Genomic DNA, 25911 nt, shown 5'->3' with positions numbered 1-25911 from the left:
CTCACCCAAGGATACTTTTCTAATGATTTTCAGGAACAGTGGAAGAGAGGGAAAGACAGAGAGAAACATCGATGTGAGAGAAACACATCGATTGGTTGTCTCCTGCATGAGCCCTAACCAGGGCCTGGGCAGGAGGAGCCTGCAACCAAGGTATGTGCCCTTGAACAGAATTGAACCCAGGACCCTTTGGTACACAGGGCGACACGTTATCCACTGAGCTAACCCTAGAGCCAGGTGGGTGACTTCTGATCATGGTCCTTGCTGATTTGAAGATATATTAAAATATGCATGTCAAAACACTATCAGAAGCGTAAGAAAAAACAGACCATCAAATGGAAAAGTCATTTAATTCAAAAATCATACTTCCACTTGTTTTATTGGGATTGTCACGTAAACCAAACAAATGTAAGAAGGCCAAGTTTCAAGGCCACTCAACAGAAATTGTACGTCTTTATAGATATGCTTTGTGATGCAAAAGCACATTATTTTAAAGCTTGAACATGGCAAAACTGTTTCATTAACAGGAGAAAAGTTCTATTCTAGTCACAAATTACTTTGTAATTACGGAATTGGATTCTACACACCAGTCAATATTCAATACTGAACTGAAGTTTAAAACAGTGCATCATTTATGATTTATAAAAACATTAAAGTGCCATTTTTAAGTACTTTATTGATATTATACCACACTGCACTTTTATAATATACTCAAAGGTATCCTAAATTATGAATTAAACATGCAGATATTTTCTTCTCCGAAATATGGTCCAAATGTCTTTTATAGTGCTTTGGAACACTAGTCTAGTTTAGCTACTAAACACTTATGCGTTTGATCTTTTTTCAAGATGACTTTCAATAAGTTAATATGGAATATAGCTGTAGATAGTAATCATTTAATATGAACAAAGTTTTAAAATGGCACTTCATTTACATGTCTGGTCATTTTGATAGTCAATCAACAGCCTCCCTTGTTTCTTGAATTCTCAACCTTCAACACTTAAAGGCTGCAAAGGCTCAGTGACCGCCAGTTTATGTGAGTTTCTATGAGTATCTTTTCATGTGCAAATGTGCACCATACATACATCCACAGACACATACTGATACATGTATACTTTAGAATCGTCAGAGGAACTGCTTTCACAGGTACAAGGTTGACTCTGGCATCTGGATCCCCAAGGAGGCGCTCATAGGTGTCTGAACAACTTTGTAGGGATGGTCCATGCAGAATGGCGTAGAAAGTCTTGATCTCTCCAGGTTATTCCGACATCTTGATGACCAGTACTCTGGTTCTTACTACACTCAAGAGAATTTTGACCTAATAGTAACTGCTACCCTTTTATGGGGTTTAGGGCAATGCCAAGCCTTTGCTCTCTAAACCATTCCACCTTCAAAGATGTTTCTATCTTGTCGTGTCCTCCAAAACTTTTGTAAAAAGTGGTGAACTTCTTTTGTGGTAGATTTTTTTTCTTCTTCCTGTATTAAGAACTATATTTATCCCTCTTAAAAAAATTTGAAGTTCTTCAGTCTGGTTCGCCTTTTTCTTTCTCTCTGCTCCTATCGTTGCTTTACACCCAATACTTTCCCAAGAATCCGTGTGCTTCCGCTAGAAGACCACAATTCAGCAAGGACTGGCTCTGGATGATGTCTGCACTCTCTAGGGTCTCTCCCTCTGCTTGGGGAGCTCCTTAGTTAGACAACCTGCTGGGTTCTGCTGTGGAGCTGTGCACAGTGCACTGCTCTGCCGCTGTTGTCACTACAATTACAGAGTAGTTCTGCACCTGGCAGATCAGCGTGGCTGCCAAACACATTTGAGCACAAGATAAATTTTTTAAACACCAGTACAGGGTGTGTGAGAGGACACCCAGCTAACTTAAAGAGATGTGGGGCAGGGTTGTCTAGGTAATTGGTTACTGTCGAGTTTGCCAGAGATGACAGATAACTCCTGGGACAGAACACCTAGGACACTCCTTTGAAAGCCAGGCAGCTAAGAGGCTGTTTGGTTTCTTCAGTGCTGGCGACCCACGTGGGTGATGCGGTGGCTCATCAGACATTCAATACTAGGGAAACTGCAGGTGCCACGATGGCCACTCTTGTACCTGGCAGTCCTGTGTCTACAAAGATGGGTGGTCCAGACTTGTTTTTGGAAAGAGAAGCCAGAGGATGAAAGGTGCCAATAGACAATCACAAATAGGTGATCAAGTTATCATCAGTCAATTATTTGTCTCCCTATCGCTCAATCATGGATGTCTCTGGAGTCAGGACTAAACTTTTGGTGATAGTGGGGTTGCTGTTTTCAGGAGACACAAATGCAGTTGGTAGGACTTCCTTTCAAGCCAGATATGGCACACACAACCATGGGGTCCTGACCAATGCCTGAGACCTTGTCACTAGGAACTTGACTGTCTTGATCTCTCTCTCTGCCTCTGTAATACAAAATCCTCAGCAAGAGTGGATAAACTCGAATGGGGCTGAACAAGACATTTGGTCTGACAAGAAAACACATTGGCCATTGAAATACTAAAACAGTAAGCTAAAAACTGGCTCCAATTAAGGATACCAAGGAAGGCGACTTATACTGGGTCTACCCCTATACGTTTATTTTTGAAAAGAGAAGAGAATATCACCAATCTTGAGTGAATCAGGAATCTACTTGCCTGGGGGCAGGGGTTTAAAACTAGTTGTCTTCTTAGGACATGGCATTCTGTAGACATAGACTTCTGTGAGTACCTGAAGGGGTGAGAGGCTGATCTTATTACCCAAAAAAGGCTCAGGCTCTGTTAGCCAGGCAGATCCCAGGGCCTTACAAAAGAAACTAGGCCCCCTGGGGAAGCTCAGGGACCTTGGTGAACAATCTTCCACTCTAATGCCTGGTTCACACCCCTAATCTGTCCTAAAGTTCCCCGTTCAAGCAGAACCAATAAAGGGTTGGGGGGCAGAGACAGTGGAGATGAGAAATCTAGTTTTAGTCTCTAGAATACTTCCTATTTGTCAGCTCCTTTCATATGCAGTTTCTCCAGTTCTGGGGAGGGGTAAGCCTGGCTGGGCCAAGAGATGGAGCAGCCATCTGCCACCGGTCCAGCATGGCCACAGGGATTCTGGGAAAGGATCTACCTAAAAACTCCCATTAGCAGCAGCTCTATTTCCCCCTGGCTTCAAATCAGGGCCAACTGAGGAGGGAGGGACATGTTTCCAAGTGGTCAAGCCGGGGCCAAGTGTCCACTGGTATGCTCCAGCGAGGACTCCCGGCCAGGGCCTGCACCTTGCTCCTCCATGTTAGCTCTAGTCAAGGTTCCACGGGCTGGTGACAATATAAAATGTGTTAAAAGCATCACATTGCACTCCTCCTATTTGGGAAGCACAGCAGAATAGTGTGCTTTCTTCTCAGGCCCTAGGAACAGGTCCCTAGGCTGTTCCAAGTCCATAGGGAGTAGGCGGAGCCTATTCATAAATTTCCGTCTTGGGTTTTCAGTGATAGCTTTGCCAAGTCCTATCTGGGTTTTGCCCAGTCTTATTCCTTGCTCCCTGACCCTGTCATAGTGTCTCAACTGCTGCTGGGGGAGCTCCTGGGTGGTCGCTGTGTTACCCTGAACCCGCGAACTGAGTCATGATGGCAAACTCCCAGTAACTTGGAAACCAGCTACAAACCTCTAACCGCACATTCTCCAATTCTCTTTGGAGTTTTTTCCTTTGTTTGGGGTTACAGGAAATCTGAGATGAACAGGAAGGGCATGAACATGTCCAGGGAAAGGAGAAGCCACAGTATAATGAGAACAAAAGATCCAAAGAAGCCAGTTTTCCTCAGAACTTGGACACACACAACACTTACAAATTCGCTTGGCTTCACTCATAAAGTCTTAGAAGATGTGCAGAAAAAGGTGTATGCAATTATCCTATATCCTTCTGTCCTGATATCCTGGGGTACCAAGAAACACACCTGAGAAGAAAAATGAAAAAAATAATCTAAGCCCTGGCCCTATCTATTTAATCCTGAGCCGAGTAGGAGCAGAAGTTCTTGGCAAGATTCTTTGCCTGAAGATGCTCTTTCCATCGCCAAACCCAAAGCCCAAGAAATGCTCAAAACCACCTCTGGATAAAGAAGACTGGACACCATCGATGTGTTATGCCCACTGACAAGAGCCAGCAGAGCATGTACAGAAATATCTTCTCCTTCCTCAAGGCTAGGGAGGGGTGACCTTGACTCCCTTCGACCAGACCCATTTTTCCCTCTTATACACACTTGTTCAGCAATCAAAGCTTAAAATGTGTGGGGCAACTCGCTTCAAGAATATCAAATATAAAACTTTGCCATATAGTATTTCAAATCACTCTATTTACAGTTTTATCTTTTCAAAAAAATGTAAAAGATACAGTAATCCAACACAATTCAAGTTTTTCTTTTCTTCTTTCAACTTCCCTAAAAAGGAATTCCAGGAGCAGGACACACTATGAAGCGTGGCTGCCATCGGAGGGGTCCGGGAGCCTGACAGTCCATCAGTCTAGAGTTCATCTGCCCAGAGCCACTCTTGCAAGGACATTCAAGTGTGGAAGATCCTGGGGACTCTGTCCTTTGGAGGCCAAGTGAATCTGAGTGTCCAGGCCGAACTTCCCCACCCAAGGCAGTCTGCCCCAAGACCCAGCCCCTTGGGGACCAGGAAATGCCCACCTTCTATGCCTCCAGCTTTTGGTGTCCTCCTGAATCACAATGGCTCATGACATTAGTCTCATGCCTCAAAAGCCTGAGAAATAATTACCTTTTTCTGAGAGGCAGTGAACATATATGTCCTTTTAAGCAATAGACCATAGGGCTAGCCTAGGAACCAGCCCTGTAAACCACCAGGGAATCTGAAAACTGCCAGGGGTGGTCAGTGATGGGCTAGAGGCAGACGAGTGCAGGGGCAAGGACAGGTAAACGGGAGGCCATTAGGGACTGAGGCAGGAAAGGGAGGGTGTCACCCATTGGGAGGCGGCAGATTGCCCTCTAGAAAGCAAACACCAGTTGCATGGAAGAACAGAAATATTAAGCCTAGATGTAATTTAATCTGAAGAGGTTACTAGAGTTTACTCCAAATATATCCTGATGCTGCTGAAAAAAATCGGAAAGGAAACAGTTCCCAGTTGCTATTCTTCCTGTCTGCCCTCAGCAGACCATGCTCATTTCTTGATCTTCTGCGCCAGGTTATTGGAAAACCATTAAAAAAAAACCACCCAAAAGGGGGGAGAAAAAAATATGTGATGCAAAGAGAGTGTGTTATTTTTTTTTTGGTTTGGTTTAGAGTAGATTGGGTTGCCATGGTTACGAGGCAATGGCAGCCCTCTGTGGCAGAGAAGTTCCTAGCTTGGGAGGAGGGGAATGTGGGGTGTGTGTGCTCCCTTGCATGAGAGGACTGGACTGAATTCTGCTGATGCTGGGCCAAGGCTGTTTTGGAGATGGTGAGAGATTGGATCTTATGTAAACAGTGCTGTAAGCCCTCTCCATCCTGCATGCAAACAAACAGCCCCAGCTGCTGGAGCCCTGTGGGTCTCGAGTATGGAGAGGTGGGTTAGAGCGTCTGCTGTAAACAAGAGCAATGGCCCAGCCTGGATCTCGGAGCCGTGACCCAGCCCCACATGCTCTTAAGGATCTTACTTCCACTTTCAGAAGGTTGGGAATTTGGGTGACTGATGAGACAAAAGGAGTGCTCCCCATTTGGGTGCTGAATGAGAGAGATGGCTGGGCCAGCCTTTCTCTTGGTTTTCAAAATCAAATGGCCTCCCCTGCTGATTTACTTCTGTTTCTTGCAACGTCACCACAGGTCAGCTGAGATGATCGTGGGGATGGGTGACACCAAAGTTCACACAAACACTGGTGTTGACAGGGAGCAGCAGAGTCAGTCACCCTGCACTTCTCGGCGGCAGAGAAATGGCCTGCAACACTGGACTCAGCAGTTGTCATGGATACCATGGAAAGCTCAGCAGTTCTGCTGGGCCCTCGGTTAGAGGAACTCCACATAGTTCTCGGGGATGAGGCCCGTCTTTCCATTCAGAGTCCCCTCCAACCAGCCTGGCTCCTGAGACGGGTGAACTGTAACAGGAAGGGGAGAGAGCAAGAAGAGATGACGTTACAGATAGGGCGGGAGGGGGATGTGTGCTGCGCCTGCGGATGTGAGGGTGAAGGAAGTTTGCTCAATAAGTTACATAATCCAGGGACTTGCTAAAACCAGAGCTTCTGAACCTTTTGTGGGACATAAGCCTTCTGATGATGGCTATTCTGGACTTCTTTCACAACAAAAAATGGAACAGACAGACATTACATATTCTGCATATAATTTTAAGGGGTTCATAGACTTCCTGAAGGTCCTGGTTTGAACTAAAAAGAAGGGACAGATGTTAGGTTAGAGGTCACAGTTATGGTGCTCCATCTGTATATTCATCTATGTATCCGTCTGTCCGTCCGTCCATCCATCCATCCATCCATCCATCCATCCATCCATCCATCCATCCATCCATCCATGTACTTATCTATCTACCTAGTTTTGACCATGTGCCAAGGAGTGGCCATACTAGTAAAGGACTGCTAAGAACTAGCCTTTAAAGATAACTAGCTTCTTATCATACATTTGACCCTTGCCTTCTGCTTCTAATTTCCTTGAAAATTCCCTCTGCAGGCTTTTTGTTTGATTTTGTTTTTGTCTTTGCATTTTATAGTCTTTCAATAGCCTTCTCTCTGTTCCACCCATACCCTTTCTTAGCTTTCTTTCCTGTTGTCTAGAATGTTCGTCCCTTCTGTAAACAAGTCTGAAAGTTGTCCTCTTCCTCTCTCTGACAACTTTCAAAATGTCTGTCCCTTTGGTGTTTCAATATCCAAAGAATATATACCCACTTCTGTGACATTATAATCCATCTCCATGGAAACTACTGTGATATTTCAAAGATTATATAAAATCCAGCTGAGTCTGCAAAATAGTCAAAGTAGGAAGAAAGAAAGAAGGAACTGTGGGACTGGGCGGGGTGGGGGGGATGCTGTTCATGCTTATGAGCTGGGAATATACAAACCACTTGGGTGAGGCAGGGCATCTGCTATTAATGGACTAGGAAAACTTCAATTTTCTGAGATTGTTTGGAGAGAATGAATTTTCCCCTATTCCCTTCCTAGGCTAATTAAGTGACTTCCTGAGCTTGTTTTAGAAAAGCATTACTGCCAACACTACTATACAAATCTAGCTTCAGTCTGTAGGGAAAGAAGCAGTAAGGGAAGTAAATGGGGAAGCAGAAGAACACACACTGAGGCTTACAGAGCATGGTCAACCTTGTCTAGATCATGAGTGTTCCTGCAGGAAAAGACAAGGCCAAATATCTGTTAGGTGGCCTTCAAAATGCATACATAATTTCCTCTCACTGGGCTTCAGGAATAAACCAAAAGTAACAAGGGTACTTTGTGGATTCATGAACCCCACATGAGGAAAAATCTGGGAGGGCAATGTCTAGGAAGAACATAGCACAGCTGAAAATCAACTTAGCCACTCCAATGACCAACCTCTTTCATCTTGCCCCTAGAATACCAGCATCCCACCATCCCTGCCTTCCACCTATCCATCCAGCTGACATTGCCAGGACCATTTCAGTTTCTGCACTTATTAAGTGGTAATAATAAAACTCAATCCCCTCAGTCGGCTCTTGTGAGGGTTCAACATGGAGAAAGCACTCCATAGATTCAGGACACAGGAAATGCTCAGTGTGGTTAGTTAGTAGGGGCCCTGTGTCAACCTGCCAGCCACCTGGACTGGTCAGCAAGCATCTCTCCTGGTGAAACCTGGGTAAGAGCCTGGTGTAAACACCCACCTAAGCTTTGGGAAACCTCAAATGCTTAGATCCCCAAACAAACAAATCAAACTCACTCCCCCAAATAAAAGACCTAGAAAGAATAACCAACCAACCAACCAACCAACCAAACAGAAGAAAAATACGAGAAAGACGCCCCTCCCACTTTGTAGCAGAGCTCCCAGTGAGTTGTTACTCCACTGGATGCACGAGTCCGTGTCTTTCAGACAGTTTCCAGGTCTGTCAGCTGTGCAAACACAGCTCAGGTGCTGAGGTGGCAGTGTCTGTAAACATTAGGCATGGAATTTGCAGAGCAAGGGAAGAATCAGGGGACAAAGGAGGTCCTCCAAACTGGAGAACAAGAGGTGTGTCACAGGGGGCTGCAGGGAACAATTCAGCCTTTGGGTCAGGCTGCTGCCTCACTGGAGTCTTCAAAACAGGTTTGATTAAGCGGGGAACCCACCCCGATGCTTATTAAGACTGCAGGTTCCTAGGCCCCATGGTACATCAGTTCAAGCAGAATCTGGGGCCTAGAAACCTTTATTTTAACTCATTCAAAGAAAGTTAAGGGTTATAACTTTTCTGTACCAAAATGCCTCTGTAATGAGGGCGGCAATAAGAACTGAAATGCAAATTCTCATTAAGTCACCGAGGAGGGAGACAGCACCAGATCCCCACCTCACCTTTGCTTCCCTAACTAGTATTGTATCATTCAACATTTGTCATTCCTCCTCTGTGCCTGATGAATTTAAAATGATAGAAGCTAACACCTAGAAATGGTGACTGGGAAACAGCCCTGGGCTCAAAGCTTTAGGTATCTATTGACTCATTTGACCTTAAATATCCCTACTTAACAGATGAGGAAATGAAGGCTCAGAGAAGTAAGTTAACTTGTGCAGGGTCACAATGGTAGAGCCAGAATTTGAACCCAGCTTGTTTGACTCCAGAGCCTAAGCCCTTTTCTACAATGGTATGCCTATATTCTACCAGAGAATGTAGTCCTTGAGGATGAGAACGATTGTACATATGTGGAGCACAAACAAAGTCAAGCATGTGCTCGGGCCGCGAGTTTGACATGAGTGTACAAAGTGGAGGGTCTTTTTCTAAGTGCCTGGCCAGCATCACCCACTTTCATTTTCAGAATGACTACAGAGATGGTTCTGCTATTATCCTCATTTTACTGATAAGAAACTGAGGTTCAGAGAGGTTAAGCATCTTGCCCCAAATTACACAGCTGGTAGATGATGGAGGTGGATCTGAAGCTAGGCTATCTGACTCCAGAGTCTGTGGTCTTAACCACGACCACTCTGGCTCAACCCAATGCTTTGGACCTCAAAGATGCTCCTAAGTACTTGTTGGGCTGAACTATATACCAGTGTCCAACCTTCTGAACTGCACCAGTGTCCAACGCGCTGTATAAACACACATGATGCTGCGGAGAGCTGCCTGGGCAGCACTCCAGCCCAGCAAGCATATAATAAATATAAGCTGCTGCTGACATGGGTGCGCTTCCTGCCAACCACTTTCTCTCAGCTCTATCCATATAACACCACACACCCCTGTATATACAGCTCATGTTCTCCCCGCTCCTCCGCTCACAGTGGACAAGGTGCAAGTGTGCGACTAAGACCCTTACTGGCTGGCTGCCCCATGGAGAAGCAGCACCGACTGGAAGAGGCACTGTGGAGTTTGGATGCATTTACTCATTTAACAAGTGTTTATTAAGCACCTACCATGTGCCAGGCACTGTGCTAAGTCCTTTCACATATTACAGAGCAAGCAGACAAGATTCTGCTCTTGGGGGAGGGAGTAAACAATCCTATATGATAAAAGGCTAATACGCAAATCGACCGAATGGCAGAACGAGCGGTTGCTATGACACACACTGACCATCAGGGGGCAAACACTCAATGCAGGAGCTGCCCCCTGGTGGTCAGTGCGCTCCCACAGGGGGAGTGCTGCTCAGCCAGAAGCCGAGCTCATGGCTGGTGAGCGCAGCAGCGGTAGCGGGAGCCTCTCCCGCCTCCGCGGCAGTTGGACATCCCCCAAGGGCTCCCAGACTGCAAGAGGGTGTAGGCCGAGCTGAGGAACCCCCCACAAACCCCCAAGTGCATGGGGCCTCTAGTCTATAATAAATAAGCATATACTTTTAGGTAGAGATGAGTGGAGAGAAAGAGATTGGGATGGATATGTGGGTGAGTGGGGAGGAGCTCAACAAACTAAAATCTAAATGACCTAAAGGAGTCATTGGGTAGGGATGATGCAAGTGCAAGCGCTTGAAGTTGGGGAAAAGCTTGGTGTGGTTTTAGAATAGTCATCAGTAATTTTTCTTAAAGAGCCATATAATAAACTAGAGGCCCAGTGCATGAAAATTCATGCACTGGAGGGGGGAGTCCCTCAGCCCGACCTGTCCCCTCTCACAGTCTGGGAGCCCTCAGGGGTAGGAGGCAACCTGGCTATCAGGGGAAGGCGACGCCCCCATCACACCTCTGCTGCTGCCACTGCCAGCAGCGCAAGCCTTGGCCGGCCCTGGTTACCTGAGCCTTGGGCAGCTGCCATCCGAGGCTTGCCTGCACCTCAGGCCAGCCCTGGGCGGCTGGGAAGCCGACATCTGAGGCTTGCCTGCGCCTTGGGTGTCGGCTGGACAGCCACCATTTGAGGCTTGCCTGTACCTCAGGCCGGCCCTGGGCGGCTGGGGGCTGAGGGGACTGGGGGACTCAGGAGGCAGGCGCGTGGAGCCGCCTGGCCTGCCTGGGGGTGGGCTTGGCCTTGCTGTGTGCCTGCCGCCCCTGAGGGGACTGGGCACCGCCATCTTTGAGGGCGGGGCAGTCAATTAGCATATTCCCTTCTTATTGGCTGTGGGTGCCGCCATCTTTGAGGGCAGGACAGTCAATTAGCATATTCCATCCTTATTGGCTGTGGGTGCCACCATCTTTGAGGGTGGGGCAGTTAATTAACATATTCCCTCCTTATTGGCTGTGGGTGCTGCCATCTTTGCAACGGCGTGAGGATCAATTAGCATATTCCCTCTTTATTAGATAGGCTTGTGTCTCTACTCCACTCTGCCACTGTTTGTGCCATAGATAATATGTAAAGCGATCTGGGTAGCTGTGTTCAAGTAAAGCCTTATTTACAAAAACAGGCAGTGGGTTGGGTTTGACTGGCAGATTATGGTTGGCTGACCCCACCTGAGAAAATAAAGGCCTATGAGGCTGTAGTGTGTGGAGGGAGGGGCAGGCCCTGGACTGCGGAGGGCCTTGTCAATGATTCTCAGAGCAACGGGAGGCCCCTGGAGTATTTTAAGCAGGAGAATAATATGATGTGATTTCCATTTTTCAAAGGTCACCCTGGCTGCTGTGTGGAGAATGGGATGAGGGCAAGAGTGGACGTGTCGAGGCCAGTTAGGCAGCTGGTGGAAACACCAGGTGAGAGATAGAGGCAGCTTGGGTTTGGCAGCAGAAAGGGCTGGGAGGCTGGAGACTCCATAGAGGAACCGCTGCAACCCCACTGCCTGAGCGGCTCAGCGGCCCTGGTGAAGTTCCCTATCAGCCAAGGAGACCTGGGGCAGCCCTCCGTGTACTCACACTGCACCCTGGACTCTGGAGATAAATGGATCCAGTCCATCTCCAATCTTGAAAAGAATTCAATTTTAGTGAACACCATGTGACTTTTCCAGGTATTGCTAATCACGTAGCTTCAAGGTGAATAATGTTCCTGAGAACACGAGTTATTTCTCTTTCCAGTTACTGTTGGAGGTGCTGGCTCCTGGGGAAGTGGGCAGTTTCCGGGTAGACTGGCAAGGGCTGCCATGGAGTTATTTCCGAGTATTGCACATCCACTCCCGGTTGCACAAAGTCCAGGCGCTGACTGCACAGCATGGGCCCCTGGAATCCAGCCTTGGAGATGAGTCACTACGAAACACCAGACTGTCCCCTCTTCCCCTCCTTATTTATTCTTCTTGGTCCTGAAAACACACACACTCACGGACTCCAACCCTGTCATTAGGAAACTTTCTTCGAATTGGTCTGATAACTTCATCTGACAGCTGCACAGCATTCTACATAAACAGTCCTTGCCTAGTATCTCCAGCACTAAACTAATGAGACAGAACAAAGAAAGAGATCTCCCTGCCTGACGTGTAAATAGGGTTTTTCTCCTCTAATGCCTGTGAAGGGAAGGGGAAAACAGAGGATATGTAGCATTTCCCCAAAATCAGACATAATAAAATGCTATCAGCCAAACCAGTCTATAAAGTGGAGCAACATTTTGTCAGATCCTTCAACTGCAGCTCAAAGTAAACACTGAAAGGTGTCTTCTGGGCTTAATCTGGCCTTTTGCTCTTCAGGGAATTCGAAAGGTCACTGGCACTGCTGATTAAAAACAAACGAGTGTCAGTGACCTCTGCCACGACTCCCAGAGGCCACGGAGGCTTGGGCAATGCTGCTTCTTAAACCAGGCCTCCCTCGTGCTCAGTTGTCAGGACGGGGTTTGTGACGACTACACGTGTGGGGTGGGAGAATCCCAGAGCACCCGGATGGGGAGGAAAGGACCTGGCAGTTAAAATTACCTACGTATCTTTTCTTTTTCTTTTTGTGGTTAGCTACTTAAACTACTTCAAACAGAAGACTTAAAAACAAATGGTAGGAATGTAAAACAGTTTTGTTTTGTTTTTTGCATTGCACGCCCCCCCCCCCCCCCCCACTGGGGATAAAAAAACTTTCCTTTTGTAAATCAGTTTGGCAGTTTCTTAAACAGTTAAACATAGTTACTGTAGGACCCAGCAATCCCATTCCTGGGTATATCACCAAAATGGAAAATACATGTCCTCACAAAGACTTGTACATGAATGTTTATAGAAGCCAAAAGTGGAAATAATCAAAATGTCCATCCACTGACAAAGGGATTAATCAAATGTGATATATTCATACACTGGAATATTATTCAGCAATAAGAAGGAATGAAGTTCTGACACATGATACAACATGGATGAACCTTGAAAAGATGCTAAGTGAAAGAAGCCAGCTAAAAAGGCTACATACTGTGTAATTCCATTTATATGAATTATCCAAGCAGGCAAATTTATGGTGACAGAAAGAATAGTGGTTACCTAGGCTGGACGGGGTAGGGTTAGAGGTACCTGGGGCTTGACTGCTAAAGTGTACAGGGTTTCTTTTGGGGGTAATGAATAGATTCTGGAATTAGATAGTGGTTATGGTTGCACAACTCTGGATATATAAAAAACCCACTGAGTTGTACATTTTAAATGGGTACCTTTTATGGATTGTGAATATCTCAATGTAAAAGTTTAAAAAAATGGAAGAAGGCTTACACTTGAGAAAAGGAGTCACAAATCACACACACACACACACACACACACACACACACACACACACACACACCCCTTTGGGAGCTTAGACCAATTCTGTCCCTGCAGTCAGGGGTCCTCTGTGTTGTCAGAGTGAACAGCTGGTAGGACCATGCCAAGTCCCTTGCCCAGGGGAACAGTGAATTGGGGTTTAGAGGACAGATCTTTAAACTGAATTCACTGGTAAAGGTGGGGCTCTCTCAAATCCTGCGCATCTATGGGCAGTCCCTCCCCTGCAGACAGAGCAGGACACAGAATCCTGTGCGCAGCCCACTCTGGTTTGTCTGCTGCGGCAGCGGTGTCGTGTGATGGCTGGGCTGTGATTCCGGCAAGTGGGCCTGTTCAGGGAACACGCGCCAACAACATGGCTTTGGACAGCCTTTGGTGGACCCACTTCCCTGCAGGTCTCTTGGGGCCTGAAAGCCCCAGCTGCTCATGGGGGAGGAGGCTGGGTGGGCTGGCTGAGCGCTCTGACTTGCAAAGGGCCCGTGAAAATGGAGCAAAGGTTTAAGGACAGTGCTTTGGGGGCTCTGAGGACCATCAAAGAGGACACAGGCCCTGCAGGCCACATGCAGTTATGGGCTCACACCGAGCCCTGCTGGCTGAGAAGGTCCAGTGTCAGGTGTGAGCTGGGAACTCCCAGGTGCCCTGTGCCTGCTCAGAATCCCTGCCATGATGAGCGCAGGGACCGTGCACCCCGGGGCAGCCCCTGGGCATGCGGATGCAGTCAAGGCTGGTCCCAGGAGCCCATCTCTGACCTGCCTTGGACCTCGAGGCCCTAACACAGAGCCAGGGCCCAGGTGTCAAGGTGATTACCTCCTACCCAGCCGAGATCCAGGCCTGGGTCCTACCAGCTGAAAAGGAAAGACGGTCACCAAGAACTATGACAGCATCAGTGTCTTGTCTAAGATGGATGGAATGATGACAATAATCACAACAATAACGTATTGACCACTGAGTATGTGTTGAGACCTATTTTACATATGTGATGTGCACTATCTTGATTTTCTCACAACCCTCTGTTTTCTGCTTGAGGTCACACAGCCAGGACTTGAGCTGGAGAGGCCTGAATCTAGAGTTCCTGTTCTCCAGTGTTACCTGTGAGCCTTGGCTGCCCTGTACTTCTGGGTTTCAGGCAGGCGGTAGGAGGGATGGTCCGTGACCCTGTGCCGAGACTGCCCATATCGGCTGACCACACGTTTTTTTAAAATATATTTTTATTGATTTCAGAGAGGAGGTGAGAGGGAGAGATAGATACATCAATGATGAGAAAGAATCATTGATTGGCTGCCTCCTGCACACCTCCACACTGGGGATCAAGCCTGCAATCCAGGCATGTGCCCTGACCAGAATCGAACCTGGGACCCTTCAGTCTAAAGGTCTACTGCTGCTCTCTCATTTTGGGAAAAAACACACAAACACACTCATTTTCAGTCTTATCCATTCAAATGAGATTTTCCTTAGGTAGGGACCTGGAAAACTCCAGTTATTTATTTGCTGCCCCCATCTTTGCGAGGGGACAAGAAAACTCACCATTATCGAAGACCGTGCCTGCGATGAACGAGAGCTCTGAGTCGTGCTCAGCTTTGCAGGCATACAAGGCTTTTGCCTTCCGGAACGGGGTGCTGTGTGAAGACAGGCGTTTAGTTAGCAATGTTTAAAAACCCTCTGAAAGCTCCAGATACTTCTTCTCTCTTCTTCCCCTTCACTGTGAGCCACCTGGTCCTCTGGGGTGGGGAGAGCCTAACCAGGCAGCCAGTGGGTACAACATGAGGTGGAAAAGTTGCAAAGGTCACCAGAAAAAAAGAGAGAAATATTCAGAGAAAAGCCATGAACCCTGAGAAACCGCACTTCTTGTGGGGTGACCTTGTGCCATGTTAAAACTTGACCTAGGAGTTACAGCAGCGGAACAGTGGGAGGGCAGGCTGGAGAGGAGGGAGGAAGGGGTGGAGAGGACTTCCATAGTGCACAGAGAACACTCCCAGCAGAGCCTGCTGAGAGCGGGCACTGCTCAGTGAGTCAAAAAGGAGAAATTCTAGCAAAGCCAGGTTTCCACTCTGGGCCACAGGCTGACATCAGCTTCTCCAGATGTTACTTATTTCTCATGGGGCTGGTGGAGCAGGATTCCAGAGCTGGAACTCCCTGACCGCCAGGGAGGGCAGGGAATAGACAAGGTATGCACGTGAACATGTGTGGGAGTGTGGGAAGAAGGGAGGGGGGGGCACAATGCATTTTTTCCCCCTTCTCATGTCCAATGAGTGTTGACAACCGCTCTCATAGTGTATCAAAATCACCTGGGGAGCTTTTAAAAAAGTGCAGATGGCTGGGTTCTAGCCTGACTTGCAGATATAAACAGAGGCATCAGGATTTTAAAAAGGTCTCCAAGGGACTCTGGTGTGCAACAGGGCTGAGAACCACTGTTCTAGAGTTGGGGTGGGCAAACTTTTTCTGTAAAGGGCCAGACAGGAAATGTTTTAGGCTTTGTGGGCCATATGGTCTCTGGTGTAATTACTCAACTCTGCATTGTAGCCCGGAAGCAACCATAGACAGCATGTAAGCAAGTATGTGTGGCTGGGTTCCATCAAACGTTGACTACAAAAAACAGGTGGTGGGCGAGATTGGACCCAGGGACCACAGAATGCAAACTCGTGTTCCAGAGAGTAAACTGTAAAAAACAGGTAAATCCTATTAAGATCTATAAAATTTTGCTTTGATATCCAACTAGTTCCAAATGATCTATGGAATTCTCAGGGTCATAAGAAAAATTACATTTAACAGCCAAGTTGGCTCTTTATTTGATAAAAGCAATTTCCTTCTCCCTCCAAGCCATCTGAGGAAGCTTATGTAGGAGTTCCAGGGCAGAATAACAAACCAGTGATAGGTGCTCTGGGTTAGACAATTACTGGAGGTATATACAGTATTATTTCATCTTCATGTGATTAATGGGCAGCCTCAAGGAGCCAGTGGTGCTAAGCCTCCCATGGTGCACCGATTTCTAGGGACCAAATGAGATTTAGCTGAGGAATGGTTGGTGTCGGGTAAATCCAGACAGACTCAGAAGGGGCAGGGCATAGTGGGTCATTCTGGAATTATGTCCTGGAATCACCAAGACAGCTTTGGGAAAGAGAAGCCCTGGATGGTTGGAAACCCATCCCAGAGCCAGGCATCTAGAACTTCTAGTCTGGGCTCCATGAAAACTGAAGGAAAGAAGGCTGAAAAGGTCTACTGTGCAGAATGTAAGAGTAAATGACTATCCAGAATTTGTTGCCAGGGTGCAGTTTACTGCATTCTCTCTGGTCTTCTAGTAGCCACGAGATGATGGCCAGGTGGGAGAAAATTGGGAAATTCAGAAAAAAAGGAAGTGGGACCTCTGGGAATGCGGGAAAGAACAGTCTTTAGAATTCATCAGCTCCAATGGAAAACAGCTCTTTCTGGGTAATTATCATTAAACAGAATAAAGTTCAGAACAAGGGGCACATTCTGTGAGCTAATCAAACCCAGTCAGTGCATTGGCCATCAAGGGCCAACTATCCCACGTGCAACTTTCCAGGAAGGAAAAAAAAGTTTTGGTTTTCTTTTCTTTTCTTTTCTTTTTTTTTTTTTTTTTTTTTTTTTTAGGGAGTGGGGAGCAGAGAGAAGTCACCTGGCTGTGAAAAGTGCTAAATCACCTAACCCCTATACTGACAGGTAAGTAGAGCCCTTTGTGACATGGAAGGTGGAAGGAGAGCTCAGTGGACATTAGCCAGGTCACTGCACCTTGAGGACAGGGCAGAGCAGGTGAGGAGAGCCCAGGGAGACTGCGTACAGGGAAATAAAAGGTGAGGGAAAGATCAGCTGAGGCCAGGCCCCTCCAGCTGGATTTTCATAGAGGTTACTTATTAATCTCATTAAATAAAGGGAATGGGAACAAATAGGGGCAAGCCAGGGAAACCAACTGGGATATCTGGCAGGAGGAAAGCCGAGGGTAAGATGCCCAAGATTATCATTTGAGAGGAGTAATTTTTCACTAATATTAGGCTTTTGGAATTGAATAGTGAATTGACAATGAAATAGTACAATCAAAATAAACACAGCTCTGGCCGGTGTGATTCAGTTGATTGGAGCGTTGTCCTAAGAACAGAAAGAAAGGTGGCAGGTTTGATTCCCAGTCAGGGCACATACCTAGGTTGCAGGTTCGATTCCCTGTCGGGGTACGTTCAGAAGACAATCTATCCATGTTTCTCTCTCACATCAATGTTTCTCTCTCTCTAAATGTCAATGAGCAGGCCCTCCTCAGGTGAGGATTAAAAAAAAAAATCTTAAAAATAAATAAATAAGTAAATAAGTAAATAAATAAATAAATACGAAGGTCAGGAAAGGGCCTTGCTTTTCTTTTAAATTAATAGGTGACTGATGGTCTATGAGAAGTTCTCTTCCCCTGTGACTTATCCCACCCCCTTGGGACATGCACAAAGATGGGAGGGATGACAGAAGGAGTGCTTTTTAAAGAGACCACTTCCATTCTCCTGGACAAGGGCTGCCAAGTAAAATATAAGATACCTAGCCAACTTTGGATTTCAGATCAATAAGGGATACTTTCTAGTATAAGTATGTCCCAAATATTACAGGAGACATACTTACACTAAAAAAAAATAAAAAATTAAAAAAAATCTTTTGTTGTTTATCTACAATCCAAATGTAACTGGGTATTCATTTTATTGGCAAAATCTGGCAACTCTACCCAGGAAAGAGTCTTAATCATTTTTAAAAGTGTGTCAGCCCAGCAAGTCCAGTGTCCCATGCCATACTCCCTGCAAAAGCCTTGAGCAGTTTGCTTTAGGTAGGGTTCCTACCCAAACAGCTCCTGTTGGCACAGAGGCAGTGTTTGTAGGATTTGGCTCTGAGCAAAAAAATAAAAAATCCCCAGCAAGCATCTTTGGTTCTTTGGCTCCCTCTTTTCCACTGTGCCTCTCAGCACTGAACATAGAGAGCCTGGGGTGCCTTCGGCTGCTCCTGTAACAGTGCCCTTCAGATCTTAGCTGGGCCTTCAAGGGCATGAACAAGTTTGGAACCCTTTGCCAGTTCATTTTTCATTTTTGCCTCTGAGCATGGCACCAGGCCAGGAAAGCACTCAGAGGAGTTTCCCTCAAATGCCCTTGCAAGCCTATCAAAATGAAGACCCACTCTCCATTGTATGGCATGACAGGGAGGTGGGGCCTGATAGATTGGCAGGTTGCAATGGCTTAATCATTTAGGTACCATTTCCAGAGGCCCCCGTGCAAATGCAAGTTATGGGTTTGGGGCTGGGTGCTTTTCTAGGGTTACAAATGAAAGGCAGCTACGTTTCTGAGCTTGAACTAACAAGCACTAAAGTTGCTTGGAAGAGGGGAGAGAAAGCCACTTCTAGGGGAGACTATGTAGACATTTAGGAGACCATTGATTAAGTGTAATAAAGTACTTATTTTTATCTGCTCTCCTAGGAAAGGAAATCTGAAGTTCACATTCTGGAAGCAGATTTGGGGGAAGGCCCCATTGGGCCTGAATAATAGGTATACACCCCACCTCTTGGCTCTATATTGCAATGGCAGTTATGGGATTTTAGCCCTCTTTGTTGGCGAGCTCTGATGGGCTAGCTCCCCACTACTGTCTGTATCCGTGCTCACCTTGGCATACTAGTACATATTTAGCTCAGTGACAGCTAATTGTAAGCCCTACTCAGCCTTGCATATATCAAAATGGTAGCTTCCTACAGGGTTGTGGAATAGGATCTTCAAATGGTGCTGTTCTAACCATGGCCAGAAAAGGCAGTGCTGAGTAACCATGACCCCAAACACAGCAGTGAGAAGCTTCTACTGCCTCAGTCCTCTGCCAATCTGGAAATCCTTGGGAGAGGAAAGGAGTAGCTAAAGAAAACAGATAAACAAACAAACAAACAAACAAAAAAGGGAAATACCTTGGAAGGTGAGAAGGAGTGGAGAGGTGGAACTACTGAATAGGCAACAGGGCCCCAAAGCTCAGAGACACAAAAAAGTGAATAATCTCAAAGCAGAGAGTACATTTCAGGTTTTTAGCTGAATGATTCTACTGTCCTCAGTCTCCTAACTTATCCTGTCCAAGGAGCCAATGTCTTGAATTTTTACTCCTTTTTGATCAAAACGACTAAGTCTCTGTTATGAGTGAGGGAGGCATTTGGAAGGTTACTGTCTCTGGTCACTGTGGTTTGCTCTGGTTCAGGTCCTCATGGATAATCAGTGACCTAATCAGATGCATCAATGCCATATCTACCATATCTAGTGTCCTAGAAAGTTGACATTTCCCAAAGTACCCAGAATGTGTCTAAGAAATAATTAGGAAATAACTTGAGTGTCAGGAAAATATGATTTGAATATTTACCTTATTCCTGGGTGAAGATAAAAGGATATACTGAAAAGTTATCTTTCTCATTCTGGGACAATGCTAGGTAGAAACCCTCAAAGACCAGGACAGGCTCTGGGGCTGAAAGTTGCACAGAACCTTGAACTTGGGACCACCCATATGTTTGACAGAAAGAATGCTGGGTTGAGGGCAGAAGTCTTGAATTCTGGATTGGCTCTAGTTTAGCCATGTGACTGTACAAATCACCTCTTTGTGCCTTAGTTTTCCCTCCCTGTCATAGGGTTCAGGCCATTTCTCCTCTCATTCTCATACAAGGATAGAATGAAATGATAGATATAAAAGTATGTGGAGGACAATAAAGTAATATATACACATCTATGTATAAAAAGCACCAAGTTGTTGTTTTTCTAAGTGAGACTCATCTTTTTTTTTTTTTTAATATATTTTATTGATTTTTTACAGAGAGGAAGGGAGAGAGAGAGAGAGAGTTAGAAACATCGATCAGCTGCTTCCTGCACACCCGCTACTGGGGATATGCCCGCAACCAAGGAACATGCCCTTGACCGGAATCGAACCTGGGACCCTTCAGTCCGCAGGCCAACATTCTATCCACTGAGCCAAACCGGTTAGGGTGAGACTCATCTTTATAAATTATTTAAGCCTCTCTGCTGGAAAAGCAGGGAAAACTATAGCATGGGCCTTGGGGAGAGGAACTAAGTCAACCCTCAGAAAGAGGTGTTGGCTGCTCTCATGAGAGGTAACAGTTCATTGCACATGGAGACAGGAGTAGGCTGGGAGCACTGACGATTCCTGGGAGTGCATGGAGGGAAGGAGCTGGCCATGAACAATTTAAAGAGAAATCACTTCATATTTGGGTTCCTTATTCTGTGTTGATATTCATCTCTCTCCCAGTGGTCTGGTTTCAGCAATTAGGTGTCAGTGCTCAGTACCCACAAAAAAAAAAAGTTGCCTGATGCTACCTAATAAAAATGAGGGAAGAAAAAGCCAGCACATGTCTTAGCACTGTTCCCTCTGAAATCATCTAATACCAAAGCACAGACAGCTCCATGATTCAGAGTGAGCCAAACAGAAACCCATTCAGGAGGCACTCTTTCCCCAAACTTCAAGCATCACAGATTATTTTTTTAAAATATATTTTTATTGATTTCAGAGAGGCAGGGAGAGGGAGAGATAGAAACATTATTGATCGGCTGCTTCCTGGATGCCCCACACTGGAGATCGAGCCCCCTACTTGTACATGTGATCTGACCAGGAATCGAACGGTGACCTCGTGGTTCATAGGTCAACAATCAACCACTGAGCACACTGGCAGGGCAAGTATCACAGATTATTAATTCAAACTGAAGGAAGGTTCAGAAGGGTGTGGAAAATGCCAGGCTGGTTCATGAGAATGGTCCCTCCCAGTTTTGGCTCTTAGGGTGGAATTGGGGGGCGGGGGTGCAGAGGCTGGCCACCTGCTGTCTCTGACTGCCTCTGGATAAACGAGACTGGATTGGCCATGATCCGTGACTTTACCTGGAGTCTTCATGAACTGCTTCTTCTGGCCTGTCAAAAAGCAAGTGCAGATTTGGATGGCAGGGAACAAAGTTGACGAGGAGGCTGAACACTGCATGAAGAGAGGACCAAGCCAATGAGAGAACAACGGCAGCAACAGAAAACCAAACAAACCCTGCCACAGACCTGATGGGGGATGAGTCGCTGGACGTGGATGAGGTGGGCATAGGGCTGGATGGCGCCGAGAACATGGGCCAAGATGGCGAGAGGGGTGAAGTTGGGCTTGGATTCGGGGGGCTGCAAGACATAACAACCAGAAAACTCATCAGCACACAGGGAAACCACAGTGGGAGCACAGGAGGTCCATGGAAGGCCACATGACGGGGAGCTGGAGCAACTAGAGAAGCACTGAACCCAGACATGTCATCCGTGCCAGTCAGTTCTTCCAGCTAAAGCTTGTCCGGTAATCCTGGGAGCATTACCGTGTTTCCTTGCCCTGCAGGATAACTGCTTTCTCGTGACAGGAGCTTCACCAGTTGTGTCCATTGTGCCTTTGGCCATAGGTGATAAATGCCCTGAACCCACATATGTGAGTTCCCACACCCATACCCTATCCCAGGCCTCTGTCTGGGGGAGGGCTAGCTTATAACCAGCCTTCAGCTTCCCCTACTGCATGAGTGTTTTTAAAGTCGTGTCTCAGCAAAAATGACCATTTTTTCCAGGCCACACAGGCTATTGAGCTAGAAAACAATTTCCTGTTTACATTTTTAACTAAATGGGCTGTCTGCCATTTGGAGACCCGGAGAAGTACCGCGTTAGAAAAATGGCAGCGGATGGAGGATGTGTCTGGAGAGGACACACACCTCTTGAGAGAAGCCTTATAGTTACGGGCAATGTGCTGCTTCTCTGAGGTTTGCTTTCCAGGTCTGCTCTTCCTCTTTTCATAGGTTCTGGGCATTTTGATGCTCAAAGAAAAACCCCAGAGGGGAGGCAGTAAAAAAAAAGAGGAATGGAAACCTCAAATCTGTCATTTTGTTCTTTGGTGGCTGGCTGATCAAAAGTTTGGAGAGGAAAGGTTGAAATTACTCACTAAAATATGGTTTGATTTTAATTGGTCATGCTAGCCCTTCGACTTCTTTCCACAAACAAACAAACATTTCAGCAACTCTGTAAAATTGCATGAAATCACAGAAAGTGTGAACACTAAAGACTGAGAAAACAATGTGAGGACCACCTGGCCACACCACCACCTGCAGCCCCTGGACCTCAGCCAACGCTGGACTGTTTGGTTTAAGCACTTTGTAGAGGCGAAAATGACAGCACTCTCATGCAGGGAACAGACTTTCTCAACATAGTGGGAATTAGCAAGAACAGATAAATGTACTACTTAATGGGACATACTCAATTCAGACACGAGACTCAATTACGGCTCTAATTACCTAGAGTTGCAACATAAATTCCTATGGCAATATACAGTAAAAACCCATTGTGTGAGTTCATCAGATAGCCTCATACTAAATGAATGAAACATTATGAAATGCTATTATGTGTATTACATTTCTAGAATATAAATGCTATGAGGTGGGGATTTTTGTCCATTTTGTTTACAGCTATCTCCAATAGTGCCTGAAGTATTCAATAAATAATTACTAAGTGAATTAGTGAACCTTGTTTAGCCCACCCAACAAGTCAAAAGGCACTACTGTAATTCATGCTACACAGATGAATTTTGAGGCTTGTCTGAAGATGCTCAGCCTGTTAAGTTACAAGACTGAGAGGTTCAGACCCCAATGCCTGACTCCAAGCCTCTGGTATAATAACACTTGCTCCGTTCCTGGATACTATGCCAAGTGTCTTCACAGACTCAGCCATAGCATTAGAAGCCTTCTGAATCACTGATTTATGACTTTCCTTTAGATGCCAACCACATTTGCAAGGGAAATTGGGAATGCAGTAACAGACTCAATAAGACTCAACAAATTGTAATTCCAACAAAATCCCCAATCCTGCCTCCAGTCTTCTGTCTGCTAGATTCATCCAGCAGACGGAATCCATAAAATATGAGATTAAATTAGAAGAGCTTGTCCTTTTCTCCCATTAATTTAGCAAAGACTAGTTAGAGAGAATTTAGTATGATCAAGACAAAAAAGTGGAATACAAGTTAGTATTTGCCAAGGTTCCTAACTTCAAGAACTTATGATGTATTTGACAATATGGCACAGATTTAAAAACAATTGCAGATGCTAAAATCCTCAACAAAATATTAGCAAACGGATCCAGCAATACATTAAAAAGACCATATACCATGATCAAGTGGAATTTATTCCTGGGATGCAAGGTTGGTTCAATAGCTGCAAATCAATAAATGTGATACACCACACAAACAAAATGAAGGATAAAAAACCATTGATCATATTGGCAGATGTAGAAAAAGCACTTGATAAAACCCAGAACCCATTTATGATAAAAACTCTCAGCAAAGAGGTAATAGAGGGAACATATCTCAACATAATAAAGGTTATATATGACGAACCCACAGTCAACACCATACACAATTGGTAAACACTATAAGCATTTCCCTTAAGACCAGGAACAAGATAGAGATGTCCTCTTTACCACTCTTATTCAACCAAGTACTGGAAGTCCTAGCCACAGCAGACAAGAAGAAGAAATAAAAGGCATCCAAATTGTAAAGGAAGAAAACTGTCATTATTTGCAGATGGTATGATACTATATAGAGAGAAGCCTAAAGATCACTAAGAAACTACTAGTACTGATAAATGAATTCAATACAGTAGCAGAATACTAAATAAATATCCAGAAACCAGTTGCATTTTTATATACTAATAACAAGCTATCAGAAAGGGTAACTAAGAAAACAATCCCATTTACAGTTGCATCAGAAAATAAAATAAAATACCTAGGAATAAATTTAACCAAGGATGTAAAAGACCTGTACTTGGAAAATTATAATGAAGAAAGAAAGGCAAGAAGGTACAAATAAGTGAAGCATATACCACTTCATGGGTAGGAAGATGTAATATCATTAAAATGTCCATATTATTCAAAGCAATATAGTATAGATTCAATGCAATTCCTATCAAAATACCAATGACGTATTTCACAGAACTAGAACAAATATTCCAAAAATTTATATAGAACCACAAAAGACCTCAAATAGCACAGCAATCTTGAGAAAGAAGAACAAAGTTGGAGGAATCAAACTATCTGATATCAAACCATACTACAAGGCCATAGTAATCAAAACAGCATGGTACTGGCATAAAATAGTAGATCAATGGAACAGAATAGAGAGTCCAGAAATGAACCCACACCTATATGGTCAATTAATATTTGACAAAGGAGATAAAACATACAATGGAGTAAAGATAGTCTATTCAATAAAGGTGTTGGGGAACTTGGACAGATATGTGCAAAAAGTGAAAATAGACCATCTTCTTAGACCATACACAGGAATAAACTCAAAATGGATTAAATACTTAAACATTAGACTCGAAACCATAAAAATCCCAGAAGTAAACATAAGTAGTAAAATCTTGTATATTTCTCGTAGCAATATTTTTTTCTGATATATCTCCTCAGGAAAGAGAAACAACAACAACAAAAATAAACAAATAGAATTTTATCAAACTAAAAAGGTTTTGCACAGCAAAGAAAACCATAAACAAAATCAAAAGACAGCCCACTGAATGGGAGGACATATTCGCCAATGGTACATTTGCTAAGGGGTTAATATCCAAAATTTATAAAGAACTTATACAACTCAACAGAAAATAAACAACCCAATTAAAAAATGGGCAAAGGACCTGAATTGACAACTGTCCAAAGAGGACATTCAGGTGCCAATAGACATGAAAAGATGCTCAACGTCACTAATCATCAGAGAAATGCAAATTAAACCACAATGAGACATCAATGAGCTATCATCTCACACCATAAGAAGGGCTATCATCAATAAGTCCACAGAAAAGTGTTGGCAAGGATGTAGACCCTTGTGCACTGCTGGTGGGAATGCAGATTGATGCAGCCACTGTGAAAAGCAGTATGAAGTTATCTTAAAAAATTAAAAATGAAACAGGGAATATATCCAAAAAGCTGGAAAACTAATTCAAAAGACTATAGACACCCCTATGTTTATTGCAGCATTATTTTCAATAGGCAAGATTTGGAAGTAGCCCAAGTGACCATCAGTAGATTAGTGAATAAAAAAGCTGTGGTATTTACACAATGGAATAGGAGGAGGAGGAGGAGGAGGAGGAGGAGGAGAAGGAGGAGGAGGAGGAGGAGGAGGAGGAGGAGGAGGAGGAGGAGGAGGAGGAGGAGGAGGAGGGGGAAATCTTACTCTTTGTGACAGCATGATGGACCTGGAGAGCATTATGCTAAGTGAAATAAGCCAGTCAGAGAAAGATAAGTATCACATGACTTCACTCATGCATAGAATCTAATGAATAAAATAAACTAACAAACAAAATAGAAACCAACTCATAGAGAACAAACTGACTGCTGTCTGAGGGGAGGGGAGTTAGGGGGCTGGGTGAAAAAAGGTGAAGGGATCAAGCAAAAACAAACAAAACAACTCATGATACAGACAATAGCATGGTGATTACCAGAGGGAAAGGAGGTGGGAAGAGGTAGAAGAGGGTATGGGGGGATAAGTGGCGATAGCAGGAGACTTGGCTGGTGGTGGTGAGCACACAATACAATATACAGATGATGTGTTATGGAATTGTACACCTGAAACCTATATACTTTTGTTAACCAATGTCAACCCAATACATTCAATTTAAAATAAATAAAACCACCTCCCTTTTAGAAAGCAAACAGAAATAACAAACAGGAAAAAAACAACTGTTATATAA

At 45.0% G+C, this 25911-nt stretch overlaps 1 protein-coding gene across 3 annotated transcripts in view; it reads right to left on the bottom strand.

Moving 5' to 3' along the window:
* Positions 1 to 242: 242 nt before the first annotated feature.
* ARHGAP26 (Rho GTPase activating protein 26) overlaps positions 243 to 25911 on the bottom strand; it is a 411202-nt gene continuing 385533 nt past the window's right edge. For 2 of the 3 annotated variants that reach the window (XM_079771397.1, XM_079771398.1), the window contains 3 exons: positions 21218 to 21328; positions 14696 to 14787; positions 243 to 6061 (listed from right to left, as the gene is read on the bottom strand). In XM_079771397.1, coding sequence (XP_079627523.1) covers positions 5973 to 6061; positions 14696 to 14787; positions 21218 to 21328 — 292 coding nt within the window. In that variant the 3' untranslated portion in view covers positions 243 to 5972. The other variant, XM_079771399.1, reaches the window with a different exon arrangement.

Source organism: Cnephaeus nilssonii (assembly GCF_951640355.1).
Source record: "Cnephaeus nilssonii genome assembly, chromosome: 5".
Taxonomy (NCBI): domain Eukaryota; kingdom Metazoa; phylum Chordata; class Mammalia; order Chiroptera; family Vespertilionidae; genus Cnephaeus; species Cnephaeus nilssonii.
The sequence above is the reverse complement of the archived record's forward strand: the minus strand, read 5'-3'. Positions and strand labels throughout refer to the sequence as shown.